General features: G+C 50.5%; 1 protein-coding gene across 1 annotated transcript; it reads right to left on the reverse strand.

Annotated features, from left to right (window-relative positions):
- Positions 1 to 204: 204 nt before the first annotated feature.
- Positions 205 to 19,596, reverse strand: CFAP251 (cilia and flagella associated protein 251). The gene is given in 23 exon segments (XM_030500983.1): positions 205 to 1,701; positions 1,704 to 1,813; positions 2,724 to 2,816; positions 4,000 to 4,228; positions 6,861 to 7,004; positions 7,214 to 7,304; positions 9,873 to 10,036; positions 10,262 to 10,376; positions 10,895 to 11,079; positions 11,371 to 11,544; positions 12,304 to 12,452; positions 12,543 to 12,790; positions 14,551 to 14,745; positions 15,293 to 15,510; positions 15,832 to 15,876; positions 16,033 to 16,110; positions 16,286 to 16,366; positions 16,781 to 16,889; positions 17,034 to 17,143; positions 17,343 to 17,483; positions 17,610 to 17,807; positions 18,899 to 19,110; positions 19,562 to 19,596. Coding segments are annotated over 22 exon segments (3,036 nt in total). The 5' UTR covers positions 18,920 to 19,110; positions 19,562 to 19,596; the 3' UTR covers positions 205 to 1,563.
- Positions 19,597 to 21,027: the final 1,431 nt, after the last annotated feature.

Raw genomic sequence — 21,027 nt, forward strand, 5'->3', positions numbered from 1 at the left:
GGACGGAGCGGGCGGCCGCGGGAAGGGGACGGGCACGGGCACGGAGCGCTGTGAGGGAAGGACCGACCGTTCGCCCGCCCTCAGCCCGGCGCGGAGGTGCCCGGAGCAGAGCCCCGCCGCCGGGCAGCCGGCTGGGGAGTGACAGCCCCGTGCGGCCCCTTGTGCAAGGCGCTGTGACACTGCTGCAGCCCTGGATGTGGGGATTAGCAATGCTTCCTGTTAAGTAAAACATTTGCCTCATTAAACAGGATACTTGATAAATCCGGAATAAGCGTTTATTTTTTTTTTTTTCCTAGTGGTTATAAGGTTTCTCAGCCGAAAATAATTCCAGTAATTTCATAGAATCATGGAATCGGAGACTGGTTTGGGTTGGAAGGGACCTTAAAGCTCATCCAGTTCCAACCCCCTGCCACGGGCAGGGACACCTTCCACTAGAGCAGGTTGCTCCAAGCCCCTGTGTCCAACCTGGCCTTGAACACTGCCAGGGATGGGGCAGCCACGGCTTCTCTGGGCACCCTGTGCCAGTGCCTCAGCACCCTCACAGGGAAGAGCTTCTGCCTCAGAGCTCATCTCAATCTCCCCTGTGTCAGTTTAAAGCCATTCCCCTTGTCCTGTCCCTACAGGCCCTTGTCCAAAGCCCCTCTCCAGGTTTCCTGGAGCCCCTTCAGGCACTGGAGCTGCTGTAAGGTCTCCCCTTAAGGAGCCTTCTCTTCTCCAGGCTGAACCAGCCCAGCTCTCTCAGCCTGGCTCCAGAGCAGAGGTACATGCACCAGCAAGTGGGCAGAGAGCTACACATGAAGTGATGCCCTGCAGAAAAGTTCTCCTGTCACACACCCATTGTGGTCATGGTACTGCTGGACTCCATCATTACCGTGCATCCAGCGCACACCTTGCTGTTTGTACTAATTGTACAGTCACAGATACTTTCAGAGTACATAACAGGCATGTCTGTTTAAAAAAACATTGCTGCTGAAAGAAACACTTCTTAAGGGCCTACATTATTATTCAAATTGATGCTGAGGATGATGTAAAGAAGGAAGCGTGTTCAACAGCACTTCACTGATCTTTCTACAGCAACTTATATCAGCTTCATTATGCTGTTTACACAAACACAGTAAGATGCTGTCCCATTGGTATTACACTGCTAATTGGAACTATTACTTTCAGAAAGAAAAACTAATTTTTCTTAAGCCAGATTTCCATTTTGGCCTTTGTGAACAACACAGCATTCCTTTCTTTACTGAGGTCTGCTGGATTTATAATTACAAATCCATTCTAACCTACCCAAGCATTTTTCAATGTATTGAATCAATACAGTACTTTCACATTGCTCTTTTGCTGTCAGGTTTCGCAAATAAATACTGGCTTAACGTAATGAAAATAGACTGCATCTGGCATAAACTCACCTGAAATGAATTCTAGGAAGGTTCCAGCCAGGGGTGGGGTGGCTCTCTGCTTTGTTTACAGCCACCCCAGTGTTTCCCTGCATAGGTTTGACCTCATAGGCTTATGGCATATGCTAAACTGCAGGCTTATTCATTCTAGAGTCTGATTAATACGAAATTATGTAACCTTTACTTTGTAATAAACACAAAATATGGTTTTTGCAGATATTTTAGGAGAGTGGAAAATAGGAATTAGTAGAAAACTTTGTGGCAGCTGTGATTCTGAGTCTTCATAGATCAAAGATTCATCTCTCTTTTTTCCTGTTCTTTTTTTTCTGGCTCAGCAATAGGTAAGCCAAGAATGTCACCAGCAAATATCTCTGCTGTGATTTCTGCTGGAATTTCTTCTTCAGTCAAAGCTGCTTCACCTGAAGAGCAGTAACAGCACAAAACACACAATAGCAATGTAAAAATGGCTTTCCAGATCAGTAAAATGTATAAGCAGCAGTAAGTAACTGGAATGCTTTTAAAGAAGTACAAAGGAATCATGGAAAAGTATTGGTGTACTAGCTTAATACTTTATGTGTTTGTGCTAGGGATGCAATCTGTTGGACCTCCAAGGCTGCGAGTTGCATCTTGCAGTAAGTCCCTGTTGCAGAAGTGTCAAGGGGACAACTTCTACACTCCAGCCATTTAATGTGATTTTAGGATCCCAAGTGATCCCGGGATTTCAAAGTTGCTTTGCAGACGTAGACAGCTCCTCAATGGCCCTAACCAGATGCCATTGTGAACTGGCGTGGCCCAGGACATGAATTGTACAAACACAGGGCACTTCCCAGCAGTTCCAATTACAATGGGCAGCACCACTTGGCTGAAATCAGTGTTGTAATTTGCTGTTCTAGACTGGTGTAGACTGGGACATAAATTGTAGACAGATGCAGTGGTTATCAACAGCTCCGTTACAATGGGCATTGCTGCCTGGATAAAATCAACACTGTAATTTGCATATTGTAGGATTCCTTTTTGCCTGTGGACTCTGGCGTGTAAACCTTCTACTGTGTGTTTCTAATTCCAGTTGCAAGCCAGCAAGCAGATAAACAGCAATGTAATCTTGTCAGGTTCCAGTTATATTTCATTGTCCATTTATTTTTAGATACACCCATGCAATTGCTGCACGGGAGAAGGACAATCTATAGCTCCATGCCCATTTTTGCAATCCTGTCTGAGTGTTTCTGACAGCTCTTGGCCTAACAGGGTAATTGGTTTGCAATTTAAATTGTTCTATTTGGGAATTGAAGCGATCCTGCTTCTGTGCTGCATGCAATGTTAATCCCATACCTGAGGTGTCCGATTCAGATCCTTGTCCCCCAGGACGCCTGCCCAGCAGGGTGGTCAGACACAGTGCCAGCTCGTCCTCTGTCATATGCTCTCCTGTACACAACAGAGCAACACCCACCTCTTGGGTTATGGTGTCATTAGCACAAAAACTAGAAGGCAATTTGAACAACAACAGTGTACAGAAGGACAGGACAGAAAGAGGATTTGGTATCACACAGAGAGAGAGATACACATCACCAACCAAAACACAAGATCCCAACACAGGAAAATGTTGAATCTAAGGATAAATGTTCTTGCATATTGTATTTTGGGCAAAAACATTCACCAAAGGGAGAAATCCTGCTGCAGAGAGCTCTTTCGGCTACACTGCCCTTGAGGGGCTTGAGCTTATATTTCCGCTGAAGAATTCCTGGCACAGGACAGACCACAATCCGTGTAGCCCCGTATCAATGGCTGTAGCCATTTCCACACAGAGGAGGAAGAGAAAGGTGCAGAAATTCTTGATCTAGTATCTTGAAATAACCTGGACATAGCGTGTGTTCCCAGTTAGTGCTTGGCTCATGCCCTAAAGCATAAGGTTATAGATCTGTTATGAAACTGTTCTGCCTAATGTATCTATTTATGGGTGGTCACACCATCCATATAACTAACCTTTCTCACACTGGTTGAATCCTTAGTCTCCAATGATCTTTGTGGCAAGGACTTCTACCTGATGTACTGAGTAAAACAGCATTTCCCTTTACCTATTGTAATGCTTAGCTGCACTTTTACAACAGAAGCAAAACAATACAAGTTAGTTATTTGCCTCTCTGTGGCATTGGACATAATAAACACCTTTACAGTGTTCTCCCTGATTCAGCTGAACTAAACCATCACATCTCTTCAGTCTTTCACACAGGACTGGCCAGTTCCATCCCTCCTTTCTTGTCCCCCCTCTTTCTCAGTTTTATACTACCAGAGATGGTGTGGCTGGAAGAGACAACAATGATTCAGGTAAGGATACACTGGAAGAAAAACACAATTTGCCAAAATTCCTACTCATCACTTGACAGACAAGATACCTGAGGCCAGCAGAGATTTCCAGAGCAGGAGAAGAAGTGCAGCTGAGACAATAGATGTGATTATTCAATTTAAAATCTTAAGACAGTTGCTCCACACGCCCGCCCTGGTTACCAAGCTATAGTTCCAGATTAATTTTTTGCTGCAGTGAATACGTTCTGAAATTGAAGGCAGAACTAGCAAGCATAAAACTAATATTAGAAAAGAAATAACTCACCTCTGCACTGAAGCAGCCACAGTAAGTCTCCTCTGTCAATAACTTTGTCTCCATTCTCATTACCATAACCAAGAACCTGAAAAGCTCGTTGTATTTTGTTCATTGACAAGCCAAAAGCAGGTCGATGATTTACATAAAGTTTGATAAAATCCTCTAAATTGATTTTTGTCACTTGTTCTCCAGTATCCACATAGTTGCTGAATTTTACTTCATTTAGCATTTCTTCAATCTAAAGATCAAGGCAAGACAGAATGGTATACGTTTTCTTTTTGAAGAGCATCAGACCAGTTTCCAGTGTCAATGTACCGTCATCATGCACGTGTGGGTACCACAGATGCCATGGCTGCATCCCAATAATAAACCAGCACTCAGCAGCTGAGGATGGACATGGATAGTTACACGCTCATTGTTATGATGACATTAGGTAAAGATGGGGGCAGCAGATAGTAATTTGGGGTTTCCTCTGTTTTCTTACGATAGGCACTGGGTGACTTTGCAGCTGTTATCGGTACCTTTGCCACAGCTGTGTCTCCGCTCTGGGGACAGTGGGTAGGCAACCCACAGACCGGTAAATACACCACGCCACTACAAAAGTACATGCATGAAAGTCTCAACATACCCAGGCTGCACACAGTACATACACACCCTGGCTGACATAAACAACCTTTCCCCCCCAAACCGACACGCGTCTGGTGCGGTTCAAGCCAAATCTGAAGTTTGCTCAGTGGGGCTGACATCCTGCACAGCTGGATCTTCTCTCGGGCAAATGGGCAAGCACTGGCTGTGCTGGATACTAGTGTTTTTCCTGAAGTCTGGTGCTGTAAGCCAGCTCAGTTGGCAGCTGTACAGATGTGTGTCCAAAACGCAGCATCTGCTCCTTGCCTTCAGTGTACTCCTGCTCCAAAAGGAAGCTCCTTTGGAGATACACAGGCAGCAGAGAAATGCCAGGAGAATTCCCTGTGCCAACGCATACCAAGCCTGCTGCTCCCCAGGAAGGGAAGCTGATGCAAGATCTCCCCAGGGAGGACTTTGCATTCAGCCTTGGGCCTTTGTCCTTGTGTCACAAGTTTTTCCACTGAATGAAGCCCGGGGAAGAGGGAAATCTCAGCCTTATATTTTCCCTGTAGCGAATGTCACACCAGGCAAGAACAGTCATTTTCACTCAGCTCTGGCTGATCTGGGATTAGGTTTTATATCAGCGTCACTGAACTACAAAAGAAAAGCACCAATTCCCAAAAGCTTTGCTAGTCAGCCCAAGCTGCCTTTTTCCCTCCTGCTTTTCCTTTATTAAAACACTCGAGAGAGAGATGAACTTTCTCTCTGTATTTTAATGCTGTCCTGCCTGCTTCAAGAAGCAGATTGAAGGTTGCCTGCTTTCACAACAGCTTAGCGCCTCTGCTTCCATGCCTGAAATGCTGTTTTCATTTTGATTTGGGGCAGGGTGGGGGAGGTTAACAGTTATTCTTCCAGAGACGTTTCCCAGGGAAATATGTCCTCTTTGTCCCCAGAAGGTGAAAATGTAATAACCCAAGGAAAAGATCTAACAAATTATGAGAGGATAACACCACAGCTTGGCACAAGGGCAAAGCGGTCCTGGCTCAGTGAAACATTTGCTGGTTGTGGGGGCTCAAAAGCGAATCTCTTAGGTGCTGGCTGTGGCAAAGGTCCTGCCTCCCATCTGCTGGCTCTCCTGGCAGAGTGTGCTTGGGCAGATGGGGTGGCACAGCCTCACAGCACCATCGCAGCAGCCTGCGGGGTTCCTGTGCAACGGCAGAGATGAACGCAGCCTCCTCCGCAGAGAGATGAAGGGAGCACAGCGATGTACTGCTTCCCTTGGGAGAACCCCTCCTGCATTGAAGGGCTGTAGCTGGTGCAAAGAGGTTGTTATTTAAATCTCCTTGCATCAGATTCAGTAATTTGGGGGTTTTTGTAGGCGCTTTAATTACCCTTTTGCCAGGTTACAACATTACCAATTAGGTTTGTATACAATACAAACTGCCTTGTAGAAACAGCCACAAAAGGGGAAGCAGCAGCACCCTTATTAAATCAGTTGTCTTTGTCTGCTGTAAAATATGAAGCTAAAAAGCTCTTGAGAAATGTTTGATAGGAAGCTCTGCTGCTGCAACCTGAAAGGCAAGCTCTGAGAGAGCTTCTGCACAGTTTATCAGTTATGAAAGAGCTTTAAGTTCCATGGGAATAAAAGCTGCTGTCTCCATCTAAAAATCATTCTTTCATCAGTCCCAGGCAGAACAAGAAAAAGAGGCTCTGTCAGTGTCCAAATGACTGCATGGAGCTGGACTTTCCCACCCATGCTGGTAACATATATGGGATGCTCAGGTTGAGAGGCATCTGCCTCAGTTGAGAGGCTGGATGTAAAGCAGCTCAGCCACCAGCAGAAGTCACAGAGAGCAAAGCACATCACTGCCTGAACACAAGGTGCTTTAGTCCGTGGACTTTGTAAAGCTGGAGGCTGCTGCCCATTGGAGCCAAAGGAAGGTTCATTCCAAAACTTTCTCAGCTCACCTTCTGAAGGAGCCCACCTCTGCGGTGGTGGCAAAGCACTCAACCTCCAGAAGAACCTGAGGTCTTTGGTTGAGCACTTCTGAACCATCAGACTCCTGGTTTGGTCATCTTGCCCCTGCGGTTCCTCTCTAGTGAGGAATCATCACTTTTTGAGGAATTTGCTGCCATATTCTGACCATTACTGTATTGATGCAGATCAGGTTAAATACAGTGAAAACCAGCAAATACACTCTGGAGCCACCCAGCACGACAATGGTCAGAATCTGTCCCTCAGCCCACTTGGTGAATGCAATCAGTCTTTTATCTTTTAATAACAACAACAAAAACAACTGACCGACCTCTTCCTCTGATGGATAAAATCCCATTGCTCTCATTACAGAAGGAATTTCCTCCAAGGGAATATGTGTTGACACCTGCCTGGTCTCCAGTGTGTCGATACCCTGGCTGTGCAGTTGCGCATAGTAAAAATAGTCTTCCAGCTCCTGCAAGGGATTCAAACAGAACACTGTAAAGTTCAGTTAGCAACAGGCATGGAAGATAAGGTTCCTTTTAAGATTTACTAACAGGCATATCAATGAGATTGCTGTTAAAGGCAAGCTGGACAACAAAGAGAGAAATGTCAAGCCTTTATAAAGTAATTTTAAACTCCAACCAGATGTTGCCAGACGGCCTTCACGGTGAGCATCATTACCCGGAAGAATTCGCCTTCTCTGCCTCCATCCAGTAGGTTGTAGAATGGGATCATGTCCTCCCCACCCAGGGAAACAGCAGCATCCAGTGCACTGGCAGAAGCAGAGAAAAGAAGGCACAGGAAGGGTTCATGTGAGGAGAGATTTCACATTTCCCTTTCTAGTCATTGTTCACAGACACTTTCAATAAATAAATAAAAGCTCTGGGCCTCCCAGTTCAGGAGAGAAAAGCATTGCCTTCAACCGTGTGCTATTTTATCATCAGCCTGCACTTCTACAGCATAATTCATACCCAGGTTTTACATACAATAGCACAGTGTGGGAATTAATTATTACTGAATGGTCCTCTTGTTTAGTGGAATGAGCACAGGGCTGGGAGCCAGGAGCTTTTCCATGGACTTGAGCTTGGTGTCTGGCATTTAGCTTTTCTGCTTCCTTATAGAGACATTGAGGGAGATGAATTAGCTAGATCAGCATTTTGAACATGCAGACAGAGCTGAGGCTTGGTGCTCACAATAAACCATGCAAACCTAAAGCTCCCTGCTCCTTGATCTAACACGTTCTTCCCCAATAATCCAGTGCAATCCATTACTCTACTTCCTCTGCTGTGGCCCGTGACCGTGTCGCAGGTGCAGTCTACATTAAACTGAAAGCGTCTGAGTGCCACCTTTTTGTTTCAATTTCATAGGCAGTTGGAGCCAAAAGAATCCATTTGGCTTGTGCAGATGAAAAAGGAAACCAAGCTGGTAGTGCAACCGTGGTGTAGCATTGTCACATAATGCCCCACGCCCGGCAGCGAGGCGGCAGCTTCCACACACACCTCTGGAGTGCTGCTTCCACTGGGGTTTTTTTGCAAGCTCCATGCTTTTTTCATAATTAAGTTATTTGGGTATTAAACACAGTGGAGATGCACAAGATGCCAGAAGCAGCAATAAAATGATAATTAGCTCATCAAGAGCTTTGCTCCGAAAACAAATTACATAGAAATTCAATGTTGCCTGGACCCTGGCCAACCATTATAAAGAAAGATCATTTGTATTCTATTGCCTTCCTTAAAATGTCGCTTATCCTGACCCCCGACTGCTTAAGCCACACAAAGTGGAAAAGAAAATAAATAAGCCCTTTGCTTTCCCACCCAGGTTTCCTTTGTTCTGGCACATGAAGGTGAGTTGGCTCAGCACCCTTTGGGCTTTCCTCTGAGCGAGCAGTACCCACAAGAAAGGTTTTATGCAGGACCAGCGCGTGTCTCAACCACAAAGCTTTTGTCCTAGGGTGAGGGGCACTCCAAAAGGCAAACATAACAGTGAGGGCTAAAAGCCACCTCCCATGGGGTTGGTGTGCCAGAAACCAGGAGACGTGCTCTGTGCTATCAGGGAGACATGCAGGATAAAAACAAAAACCCAGACCCACAGAGACCATGATGCTTATCTGTCTTTTCTGGAATGGACTAAGCTCCATTTCCAGTCCTTGAAGTGTGAAGGTGAAGTTGCTCTGCACTGGCCTGGCAGTTTTCAGCTCATTCAGAGCTGTCTGCTCCCTTTCAATGTACATGTGTATTTACTGGGTGTCTGCAGCCACGCTTGTGAGGGGAGAACCCTCTGGCCTTGCACACACATTGCAACGAGCAGCTTTGGCCCTTGACATGCAAGGAAACCAAAATATATCCTGCCCTTGCCACATTCCCCGCCGGCCGCACGGGAGCACACGTCTGGCACCGCTGCCCAAGGGAGCTGGCAGAGGGAAACTGCACACTTGTAGAGGAAGGCGGAAGAAACCTGACAGGGTTTATCACTGATGCTCCGGGCCAGAGCCTGGAAATCCTCCTTTGCAAAAGCAGCCTTCGCTCCTCCAGCCACCCCATTTACTGCAGTCCATTTACTCGTGTAATCAAAGCTTTATAGGATTAAGGTGGCTTGTCCTAAATCCAGACTTCAAATGCAGGGGGGATTTCCTCACAAATGCTGTCCTATCCCATTTGGAGAGCAGACGCTTTTGTATCAGCAGCCGTCCCGTATGCTCCTCCTGCAGCCAGAGCTGCTTCTCTGATCCCTGCCTAACCCCAGCATTCTCCCATTGCACTGGCCATGCCCTAGGAAGGACCAGTAAACCCTCTGCTCAACTTCTTACCCTTTGGGTACCTTTCCCGGGTTGGAATATTTTATAGGTGCTATGGCTACCACCTACAAGGTCTGCTGGATTAATCCCCTCTATTGACTGTGTGGCTACATCACGTAGAGGGGAGCAAAGCCCACCCCAAAGTGCGTTCCTCCTGTTTCCACTGCCACCCCACACAGCTACTTGGAGCCTGACAGGTCATTGCAATCTAGGCTGACCCCACTGCCATGCTGCCAGGAGAGCACAGCTTCATCAGGGGTTTGTCAACCCAAAAAGTCCCATGCTCAAGAGAGCCCTGCAGAGAAACGCTCCCCATACAGCACCCTGCTGTGTTGTCCCATGGGTGCAGGACCACCCTATACACCGGGATAAGCACAGAAATAGCTGGGAGACCTGGCTTTAACTCCTCTGGACACAAACAGAGGCCTTTTAGGACAAAAGCCCCATTCTCAGTGTCAATGCTGAGGATCATTTGCTTCAGCTGTGTTGGCCAAGCAGTTGTGGAAAGCTGTAACAAGACTCCTTTCTCCTTCCTGTGGTACTCACTTTAGGTTGATCTCCCATTTCATAAGAGTGCAGTCGTTTCCCCCCACCGTAAAGATGTAGCGTCCATCATAAGAGGTAGCAAGGTCAGAGACACCATCCGGGTGGCAGATGAAAGCTGAGGACTTGTGTTGGTTGCCATCAACAGGCAAAATCTGCAAGCCCACCTGTAAGGAAAGAGGGAGCCTGGGAGGGATGGGGTCCCATGGGAGAGCTGGGGTCCCATGGGAGAGCTGCACACTGGGGCAGTGCTGCATCCTCCTCCCAGGAGCTCACTCAGCTCTCAGGCAGGACCATCCTATACATGGTTTTGTCTGCAGTGAAATTCCCCCAAGAACCATCACCTCTACAAGTGGGGGTCTTGTACAGCTGGGGCAGATGGGGGTCTGTACCTTGTCCTTTGTAATGTACGCCAGGTAGCGTTTCTGGGGGTCTGCAGTGTTTGTTATTGGAAGGATTTGGATCTTCTCCAGTGGGGAGCCGTAGGTTGGACCCAAAAGGGTCTTTCTAAAGGCAAACAACATTTTCATACATTCTCGGGCTCACAAAACATTTTCCCTCTCTGAATGGCTGCTGTGTACAAGGATGGATAGATATGGGGAGGTGTGGTGGGTGAAAAGGCTTTGTACCACTGCCTGAGAGGACAGGATAGGACATGGTCCTTGGCTAGAAGGGACCACACTGGGGCTAGGAGTGGAATTTAGTGCTCAGGAATCACTCAGTCCTTGTGCTTCGCTTGTGTGGGCTCCTGTCTCTTTAGCTGATGTCCAACTGCTGCTTCTCAAGTCAGGTGTGCTGGGCAGACTGAAACCCACCTGTAACCACAACCTTACTAGATGACACATTAGTGAACAGCAGAGTGGACACAAGGATGGAGCAACCTGGGGGGCCTAGAGTCATTCCAAGATCTGCATCTCAGATGAGCAAACACATGCTAACGGGTAGGAGTAGGACAGGCATTAGACAGAGAACACAGGGTCAGGATTCGGCTCCCAGGCAGTGGTAGGCCTGAATGTCTCCTCTACCTGCACATTTTGGTTGTCGTGTTGTAGAGCTTCATTTTGTAGCAGTTGTTGGCTGTGAGGATAAAGGACTCGTTGCTGAGCTGTGGGTACCAGGCCAAGCACAGGGGCACAGCAATCTGCTCTATCCGGTCCCTGTGCAAGACCTCCAAGTGGTCCTTGCTGCTGATGTTCAGGTCATATTCAATCTGGAGGGAACACAAGGAAACACAGCAACTCCCCTGTGGCCTGCCAGCACCCTGGACCCTGAGGATTAGCTGGATCTAGCATCTCCAGCAGCAGCTAGGGCGAGCAGCCTACAGTAGCAGAGTCTCAGGTTGAACCCTGGGCAGATCTGCCCTGAAACCAGTCTGAGAAACAACCCCTGTGACAGAGCTGGTGGGGAGAGGGTTGGGAGCTGCAGCATTAAAGACTGAGTCTCCAGCCCCCCACTTTAACCACAAAGCTGCCCTGCCCCTTAGACTCTCCCATTGACCTACCAGCTGCCGGTCTTCCCCAAGGCTCAGGAGCCTGGGCTCGTTGCTGTCTAACTGGACCCCAAAGAGGATGCTGCGGATGGGTTTGTAGTGGGAGCACAGCTCTGCTAAGTGTTCCCAGCATCTGCTCCCGTTTTGCAGGACTCTCTTGTAAACAGTCACCGTGTATGTCTCATCCTGGAACAACAGCACAAAGGTCAATGAGCCACAATCCCCACGCACATCCCTGGCTGGCAGCAGGCAGCTTTGCACATCCTGTCCAGGCTTAGCTTGGCCCTTTCAGGAGTGTCAGGGACACAGCCAGGATACAACACCAGGTCCAACAGATTTGGGTCTATTGGCAGTGCAGGAGCAGACCCCAGCCTGGCCAGAACACCCTAGCTGGCTGGGGGCATTCCCTGCTATGCTCTTACAGCAGAGGAGCAGTAAATTGAGTTCAGTGACTCTCCAGAAATCCCAGGGAAGATGCTTCCCACTGCCGTGCCCTGGCATCTGTGCATGAAGGGGGAGTCCTTCTCTTTGTACATCATCACCAGTTGCTACAACTTCTCTGCCAAAGTGCTTCAATGCTGCCTCAACACTTCTGCACCGAGATACGGGATAAGGGAGCAACCCCCCTCACAGTGCACCAGCCAGGAGGAAATCCCCGCTCCAGCCCTTTCTACAGATGGATGCAGAGCTAAGACTCATCTCTAAAGCCAGCCATGGGACGCTGCCAGCAGCGGGTCTGCGGAGCGCCTGTGACTGGTGACGTTCTTACACAGTGACTCTCCAAGCCAGGAAAAGCATTTCAGAGTCACAAAACCGCAGGGGAGGGACAGCCCTGTCCACTGCTCACTCTGCTGTGCCTCCAGGACGGACAGCAATTCCCATTCCCACCGAAAGCTGCACCATGAGCAGCACGTGGAAACCACAGAGAGGGAAAACCAAGCTTACAGCAGTTGCGAAGTACTCCGAATCGTGAGAGAAGCTCATATGAGTCACGGGACCTTGCGAGAACTTGAATTCTTTGCAGAAGGACTGAAGGGAAATGGCATCGAGAATGTAAACGCTTCCATCAGTGAAACCAGCAGCCAGAAAATAACCTGGAAAACGTGCCAGAGAACTCACAATACAATCGCTCCTCCCGGGAAGCGCAGTGCTTGGCACAGGGGGAGGTCATGGGGCCAGGATACCTTCAGGGTCATAGGACAAGCACTGGATGCTGGCCTCAGGGAATATCCTGCTGACCAGGTACTCTCTCTGCTCGTAGTCCCACACCTTCAGCAGCCCACAGTGACTCCCCACGGCCAAGCGTGCCTGCCGGGGGTGACAGGCGATGGCATTCACAGCTTGCTTTGCTTCTTCCATGACTTTTTCAAAGTTTATCCCGTCTGTTGCAACACGGAACACAGTTGCATCAGTGGTTGAAAGGATAAAGTTCCTGTTTAGTGTGAGAGAAACAGCATTTGATGAATCAGACAGGCTGGCTCACATCCCTCCAAGCTATATTACACTTCAGTCTCTTTTTGGCAACTTGGACAATCACTTATATTTTGCGATATGCAATATGCAAACACTTCTTGTCCTGGAAGGCAGGTGGCACTTTGTATTCATGACCTGGTAAATCTCCATGGGAAGACACTGGAGCTGGTTCCATTTTCTACTTGGGTAGGCAAGCCAGAAGATGAATGACATCTGGGTAACTTTTGCCGTTTGCAAGTCACTGGTGTGTGAGACAGACAAATGAGCAATTCAAGATCCTCTGAATAGGCTTTTCACATGTCTCCATGCCACCATTGTCAGCGGCTCCGTGTTGACCGCGCTGCCACGGACAAGGTCAGAGGACAGCTTCAGTCCTGCGCCGCAGACAGAGCTGCGCCTGCCTGCTCACTCAGCCACGCCGCAGCAAGAGGGGCCCACTGCATAACTGGTGATGTGTAAAGCAGACGTCTGGATCATTATGCACTTTACAGAATAAATATGTATAGTCACCAGCCTGCCTGAGCACTGAGAGCCTGGGCCCGGTTAAAGGGTCAAGAGAGGACCACACAGAGCGTGTGGCTGCATCCCACCAGCAGCATGAGTGGGGAAAGGGCAGTCTCTTTGCTAGCTGGCCTGTGACAGCCATCAGTTTATGCACATCTGGCCCAGGCACTGAATGCCTCTTGGATGCCTTAGCTGGGCTCTTCAGCCACACCTCATCCCACCAGCCTGGTGAGATGAGCAGGCTCGAGGCTTCCCCTTTGGTTTTATGCTGCTCTGGGCAACATAAAAGGCTCCTGCAAGTGGCAGGAGCTGCAGCAGCAACCCGGGAAGAGGTATGAGACAACAGAGGCTGACAGGGAAAACCAAACCGTTCCCCAGGGCACTGCTCCAGGCTGGAGAGGAATCTGTCCCACATGGCTCTTTGGAAAACACGCATGGCTAAGAACAGACGTTGCCAGAAGAGCCTGAACAGGAGTGACAGACATATGGTTTGCAGGCTGGATCGAGCCACAGAACAGCTTCATCTGGCCTGCAGACTCCTTATAAATCCTCAGGCACATCTATGTAACACAGAGGGGCAGAGAGGGGCCAGTGACCAGGCTGTCCCAGTCTGCTGAGTCGATGTGATACAACCCAGCGCTGGTGCCATCGCCGCTGGGACAGTCTCTGCACTGACGCTGCCCTGGTTAGCTTGCCTAGCCATGGTAAAATCCAACTGGAAATAGCCATCCATGGGAGGGATTAAGGGGCCCAGCGGGAGCTGCAGGCTCGGCATTAGCACTGCCTGGTGTGCCGGGTACGTGATAGAGGAGCTGAGCACCCCGGGGCCAGTGGATCATCTCCTGCTGCCTTAACGCTTCTCTTGCCTGCATCAAGGCATCAAGTTCAGAATTTAGGATGTGCTGGAGCCCACCTCGGTTTTGATGGCCACTGGGAGATGCAAGCAGAGAGGGGCTGCCCAGGAGATACCCCCTTGCTTCTCTGTGGTGGGCAGATGTGACAAATACCAACCCCAAAATCTGCGGAGAAGGGGAATAAAGGGGCACATTCCCTCTCCTGCCTCCCTGTCCCTGTCCTGCCCAGAAGCCTGGGTACAGGGTTAAAACCCACTCCATCCAGGCAGAAGCCCATGGGACAGCTTTGAGCTGACCATCTCCCTACCTTTCAAGCTGCAGGGCAAATGCAGGAGACCTGCGTTTACAAAGGGGCACTCACCTGGTGGCAAAGGGCTGGCTGCCAGCAGCGCAGGAGGTGGAATGGGCTGAGGATGCACCGACAGGACTAGGGGGGGTTTTGCAGAAGGAGATGGACCGAATGGAACCCACTTTGCTGTGGCTGTAGCAGATGAGGAGCTGCAGCATCCCACTGTAGAATTTAATCTGTCCTTTCACATCACCCGTTACTATGAAGCTGAACAGAAGGGAAAGCTTTAATCCACACACCGATTGAGAACTCCCAAATATTTCTTGGACAGCATCCTTGAGCAGAGGGATGCGATCTTCCCCTTTTCTCTGCACAAGTGCATGAGAAGAGCCCTGTGCAGATGTGCAGGGGGAAAGCCCATGGTTGTGCTGTACCCTGCAGCGTCCCCTGCCCTGTCAATGCGTTCTGTGTCTGCCTGCTCCCTCTGCCGGTAGAGGCCAGGAGGCTGAGCAAGACTCATCCACCATCCTCCGTGAACGTGGCAGCTCAATGTCGGCTACACCGGCAGAGCTGGGGTGACATTAACAGGAGTTTTCAGTCTTGGTTTTGCCCCCCATCCAAATTCGCTGCTGGAAAAAGCTGGAGCAATGGCTCATGGATCAGCAGCACTTTCCTGCATGAATTTCCCTGGTCCTCACACGCTGCCAGGTGACTTAAAACTCAACACTTGGCTGCAGTTCATGAGCACTAACTCTGCTATTCCTATGGCTGAGATGTCTGAGGACTGAACTACAGAAAACTGCCATCCCGTTACCTCTCAAGCACCATGAGCACGGTGATGCTGTCCTTCTGCAGAGACACCACTTTGGTGGCCTTCATGCTGTGTGGCTTGTCCCGCAGTTCCTGGGGGCAGGCGTGGGGATCGATGTCGTCCCACACCACCAGCTTCCCGGCCGAGGTGCCCGTCAGAGCTTCTGTGTTGTTGAAATGGAAAACCGACTGGCTGAAGTGTCCCACCACGGTCTTGAAGGTCTGCAGAGAGAGCAGTGAGGCCTTTCATCGTGGGAATGGCTCTTCCATCTTCAAGCAGAGACGTTTCTGCTTGGTCCCTCATGTGACATCTCCTCTCTGTCGCACGGCAGGGCTGTCACAGGCCAGAGCCCCAGGAGAAGATGCAATGGGGCATCTCTGGTGGGGTGAGAGCCCCTCTAGACCTCAGGCAATCCTGACTTAGGTCTTCAGGAGACAGGCTGGGGACATGGCCACTGTTTTTCTTAAGCGGATGACAAGGGACAGTGCTGCTGCCCGGAGGGAAGCCAGGAGGGTGACATGGTGTGGTGCCCCTGTGCTCACCTGTCTGCTCAGGAGCGGTGCTCCATACTGCAAACCATCACTGCCCTGGGAAAAGTGAAGAAAACATCCAGGACAAGTGTTTTGGAACCATGCTCTGCAGTGCCAGCATGTCCCCTCCCCATCGTCCGGCCACTGGCCCCGTGGTGATGGGGAAGGGGAAGATCTGCAAAGCAAAGTGTAACTTCCCATGTCCCTACTTACCCACAGGTAAAACACCACCTGGGTTTTGCTGTTGCTGACAAACTCATAGGGATTTTGAGGGTTAAAAATGACATAATCCTGAAATGAAAAGGTGATAACTAACAGCAAGCTGAGCAATGCCTCCTGCCTCCCATCTCCAGCCAGCATCTACCAGCAGCCCCAACTGGATGGGGTACTGGGGTGCAGGTGAGGATGGGGCTGCCCAGTCCAGCCCAGTCACGCTTGTCTTCACCCCTTGGCCATGGTCACTCACCTGATACCCAAACTCAGGCCTCAGCTCTGTGCTGCATACAGGCTTCTCTGTGGGCAAAGTCCAATTCCAAACACAAACTCTCTGGCAGAGAAAGGAAAACCCAAAGGACATTTATGGCTTTCTGGGAGCTCGGGGGAGCTGGGTGAACCCCATTCCCTCCAGCTGCAGTGGATGGTGGGGCATAAAAAGCTGGAGCAAGATAAACCCATGAGCTTAATTTCAGGAAATAACGCTAGAAGTTGCTTCAGTGAAAGTACATTGGAGTCAGAAGCTTTTATCCCAACTTAAGATCCATTTTTCCAACTCGGCAGCATTCACTTTAATGAAATCCAGGTCTGTCTTCCAATGGCTTAGCAGAAACAAGCCATCACTCTGCAAACCCGCTCCACCTCTCTCCTGCTCTCCCCATACAAATTCCCTCCCTCCCCTTGGCTGCACTGGGGAAAACTTCCCAGGATCTATCCTGCAGAGCTACAGAAGAGGAGATATTTTTACCTGCACTGTTCCAGCACTAATGGTTGCCAAATATTTCGCATCCTGGGAAATGGCAATAGCACTGACTCCATCCTCTGGATGACTCCCAAAGATGGTGTGCACTGGTATCCTATGGAGCAAAGCCCTTGTGGGTGCTCACAGCAGCACAGGGATTCAAGGCAATTGCTCTTCACTCTCAGCTGAGGCTGGAGTCAGTCCCAAGTGATTTACTGGACATAAGAGGTTTCCAAGGAGGAGGTTCCTGGGAGCTTACCCGGAGAAGGAGTCCCACACGATGATCAGAGCATCAGGCCCTCGGTCGGCACTTGCAACCCAGCGCCTGTCTTCACTCACACACAGGCAAGAAATGGTATTCGTGTGGCCCTGGGGAAAGAGAAGCAGCAAAGTGCCTCGGGGGCTCCAGACCTGGTGGCTGTTCTAAGCATTTAAACTGCTTTGCTCATGAGACCCCCTCATCTTCCCTCCTAAGGGTCCTCCACGCTCCTCCTTCCAGCCCAACTGGAGAGGATTCGGGAGGAGGAGGAAGAGGAGGAGAAGGGAGATGTAAAGGCTGTGTCCAGACCTGCAGGTGGTACTGCTTGTTCCTCAGGACATCGTGGATGACCACTGTGTGAGAGGAGACGTACAGGAGCACCCGGTCCTCCCCGTCCATCAGGCTGTGCACGGCCAGGCTGCTGTTGTAGCCCAGCACCCAGGACAGGCTCTGTGGGGAAGAGACAGCTCCCAGCTCTTAGGTGGGACATAAAAGCCACTAAAGTCTCTGGGGTGATGGCAGAGAGCTGGGTGCTGTTTGGACCATCATAGTGACACTGAGCCCATTGGTACTCACAAGGGGGTGAAGGCTGGTCTGCCTGTCCTCCCGGAAGAGCATCCCGGGCACAGCGTCCCACACCAAGCTGGCAAAGCCATCATGCTGGTTGTCTTTGGGCTCAGGCAGTGCTGGGGATCCAGCTTCTTCCCCCAGGGCAGTCCTTGAGGTGGTATCCTCCTGTGCTCCTTCCATCTCCTCGTCAGCAGCAAGGGGGTCCTTGGAAAGGGAGAGATGTTTCAGCGGATGCTGGTTCCTGGGCTGGTCCTGCAGCTGGTGGGAACGCACCCAGCACGTCCTGGATCCAACCAGCATCACTCTCAGGGCAGGCTCCAGTATCAAGGCGCTCCTCTGCTCCTATCCAAACTGCCTATGGGTTTGTACCAGGGAAGGAAAATGCCATGGGAATTTTTCCACCAGCCACTGCTTCTCTTTCTGCACATCTAACCTTGTCCTCTTTGCACCTCCACAGCATCCTGTGCCTCACACCAGAACCTCTTCCAGGCAGCTTCTGTCACCTGGGGTAAGATACCTGACTTTGTCCTCTAAAACTACCCCATAGGTCCTTTAAAGGCAAGAAGTCTGGCCTTTTTGCTGTCCATCCCCTGACTATTCCCCGTGCAATGGTTATCGATTACTGCAACAGGGAACAGGCTCATGGGTTGGAGTGGAAGTGGTGGCAAATTGAGGCTAAAACCAAGGGAATCAGGTCCTGGGACTGGGGCTGAGATAGCTGTGAAGGGCTCTGCAGCAACCCCAGCTCTGCTGCCAGCACCTCTCATGCAGTGAGCAGACAGAGAGAGGGTGAAAATCCCCCCTGCCCCTTCCTCAGCCCATCGCCAGCCTGTTAATGAATGTATTAAACAGTCCTGGAGTGTCAGAGCTCGCAGCAGCCCCTGCACAGGCTTTCCCCACTTAATCTTCTTCTTGGGATCCACACCACCTTTTGCCTCTCCCTGCAGGCTGTTTGTTTTCCTACAGCAATCTCTCATGCAGATACAAACCTCCTCTGGACACGGGTTTTGTTTCTGAGGGAGGTAAGATAACGTTTCATTCCGTGCAGGGATGGGGCCACATTCCTCCTGCTCAGATAACTCTCAGGCAGCTCAAGTGCTCAGCAAATATTGATGAGTGGACCGAGACTACAGAGAGATGCTGCTGAGCCCCTTTGGTGAGGTTCCCACTCCATGAGGGATGTCTCATGAGAAACCATGTCCGGGTGACACTAACCCTGGATCAGGGACTCTGCTTCCACCAGGACCTGCCCATGGGTTTGTGTCAAGGAGGGCTTACCACGGTGCTGCCCTCACCTTCTCTGACAGCAGGGCCATATCCTGAGCTGTCTGTGCCTCCCAGGTTGTCTCCTGGCCTCACTGCTGACTCCTGTTCATCCCGCAGTTGGCTCCTCGTGTGGAACTTCACATGAACCATCTATCCGTGCCTTCCCTTCCTTCCAGGGAGCTGGGGCACGGAGGTGCTCTGAAATACACCTTCACTCCGCTGGGTTTGGCTTCAAAACAACCTGGAATTTGGCACAACAGGAGGAAAGGGCATTTGTGAAGCTGGGAAAAGGATCCCAGAGCCCATTTTCAACTCCAATAACACTCCCACTGTGCTAAAGCAAAACCAGCACAGCCCTGGTTACTCCAGCTGAGCTCAGGCTCCCTCCCATCTGCCTGCATCCCGCACCAGGCATGGACATTACCCCTCAGATGGGGTTTGTCACAGTCCCCATAGGCAGCACCTGGTTCACCTCCAGCTTCATGGGTCTGGATTTGACCCAAACGCTGTGCATACAGTGGGAAGGGGCCCTATGAAAACCCTCCCTCTGCCGCGGCCGGCGGGATGGGTCCTTGGGGACATCTGCAGCCCCACAGGTCTCACCGGTGTCACCTCAGAGCCGTTCCCAAGCCCCCTCCAGGCCTGGAGGGACCCACAACTCACCCTGGTGCCCCGAGGGACCCACAACTCACCCTCAGCCCGGTCCCAGCTTCTGTTTGCAGCCAACTGCTGTTCCCAGGCAACGGCTGCTCCAACCGCCGCCAGTGGCAGCCTGAACGCGCTGGGGCAGAGCGGGGCCATGCAGGGAGGCAAGGGGGGACCCTCCTCATCCCCACCGGCTGCCCCTGCCCAAAGCAGGAACCTGGTGGCACTGGGGGGATGTTCAGCCCTTGTGGCCCTGCCCCAGCCCAAATCCTGCTCGTGGCTGTGACAAAGCCCCTCTTGGCATCGCCAGGCCCCTTTGGGACCAAACCCTGGCCCTGTGCAGGGAGTGGGATGAGGGGTCTTTACCCAATGCCCCCTCAGAGGGTCATAGGCAGCTTCTGCTCCCTGGGCGCCCCTGAGCAGGATGAGCAGAGCCAAAGTGAGGAAAATCAGCCTCCGACCACTCCCAGGTTCCCCAACTGTCCCCAGGATGGCACTTGCACAGGAAACCCCATCACTCCAAGCCATCGCCTTCACTGCAGATAATCAGCTCTAAGTGCTCCCAACTTCAGCCTTGCTGTTAAGCTCAAATAATAACAATTTCTAAATCTAATCTGTTTTTCCTTCTGCCCAGCAAGAGCCTCGTGCCCTGCTGGGAGAGGAAAGGAGTTCAGTTATCAGCTCACATTATCTCCTCCACCTGAAGAGGCTGCTGCGTAGAAGCAGGTCATCAAACTTCAGCTGCTCTCAGCTCCAATGTGGCACATCCCTTTGCTTCAAGCTGGGGGAGTGTTATGGCTTCAGGAGCAGAGATTTGGTCCTTAAGCCTCATCTCTGCTAGGTGCCAGAAGGCAGCTTTGGTCAGTGCATCAGCACCTGCACATGAAGCTTGTTCAGGGGCAGTGCTTTTCTTCCCACCCAGCAGCAGCCAGTTCCCTGATCATGTAGGAAACTGGGAGTGCTCTCTGCTCTCCAGCATGAAAATCACCATTATTCTGACTGAGAGTAGCTCATCTTCTCCTCTGGTCTCATAGCAGAGGTTTGGGAGTGCTCTTCCAAAGAAGCAGCTCAAACCTTACCTATCCACAGCAGGTTTTGTAACATCTGTGTTTGTTACACTGGTAGAGATTGTTCAACCCATTCTAGTCAGGACACACAACACGAGGGGCTGGGGACTCACTGGTTAGAAGACACTACAGGCTACAAAAGCCTCACAGAGCTGAGAGCCCTGTAAACTGCGCAGACACTCTCCACACTGAAAGGGAAATGAGCTCCCCAAAAGCAGGAATTAACCTGGCTGATGGGACGGGACTGAAACCTAACCTCATTTCAAGAGCTTTCCAGTGGGATTTCACAGGGAATTGAGGAGATGCAATGGCCTTCGTGGGTCACAGCATCTGGAGTTCAGCAGCACAGGCTTAGCCTCAGAGCTAAGCTAACAAAACATGTCCCATTCTGTCATTCTCCAAGAGATGGAGCAAAACACCACCACATTTCCACCCTTTTAACATTA

This window comes from Strigops habroptila, chromosome 11 (assembly GCF_004027225.2).
Source record: "Strigops habroptila isolate Jane chromosome 11, bStrHab1.2.pri, whole genome shotgun sequence".
Taxonomy (NCBI): Eukaryota; Metazoa; Chordata; class Aves; order Psittaciformes; family Psittacidae; genus Strigops; species Strigops habroptila.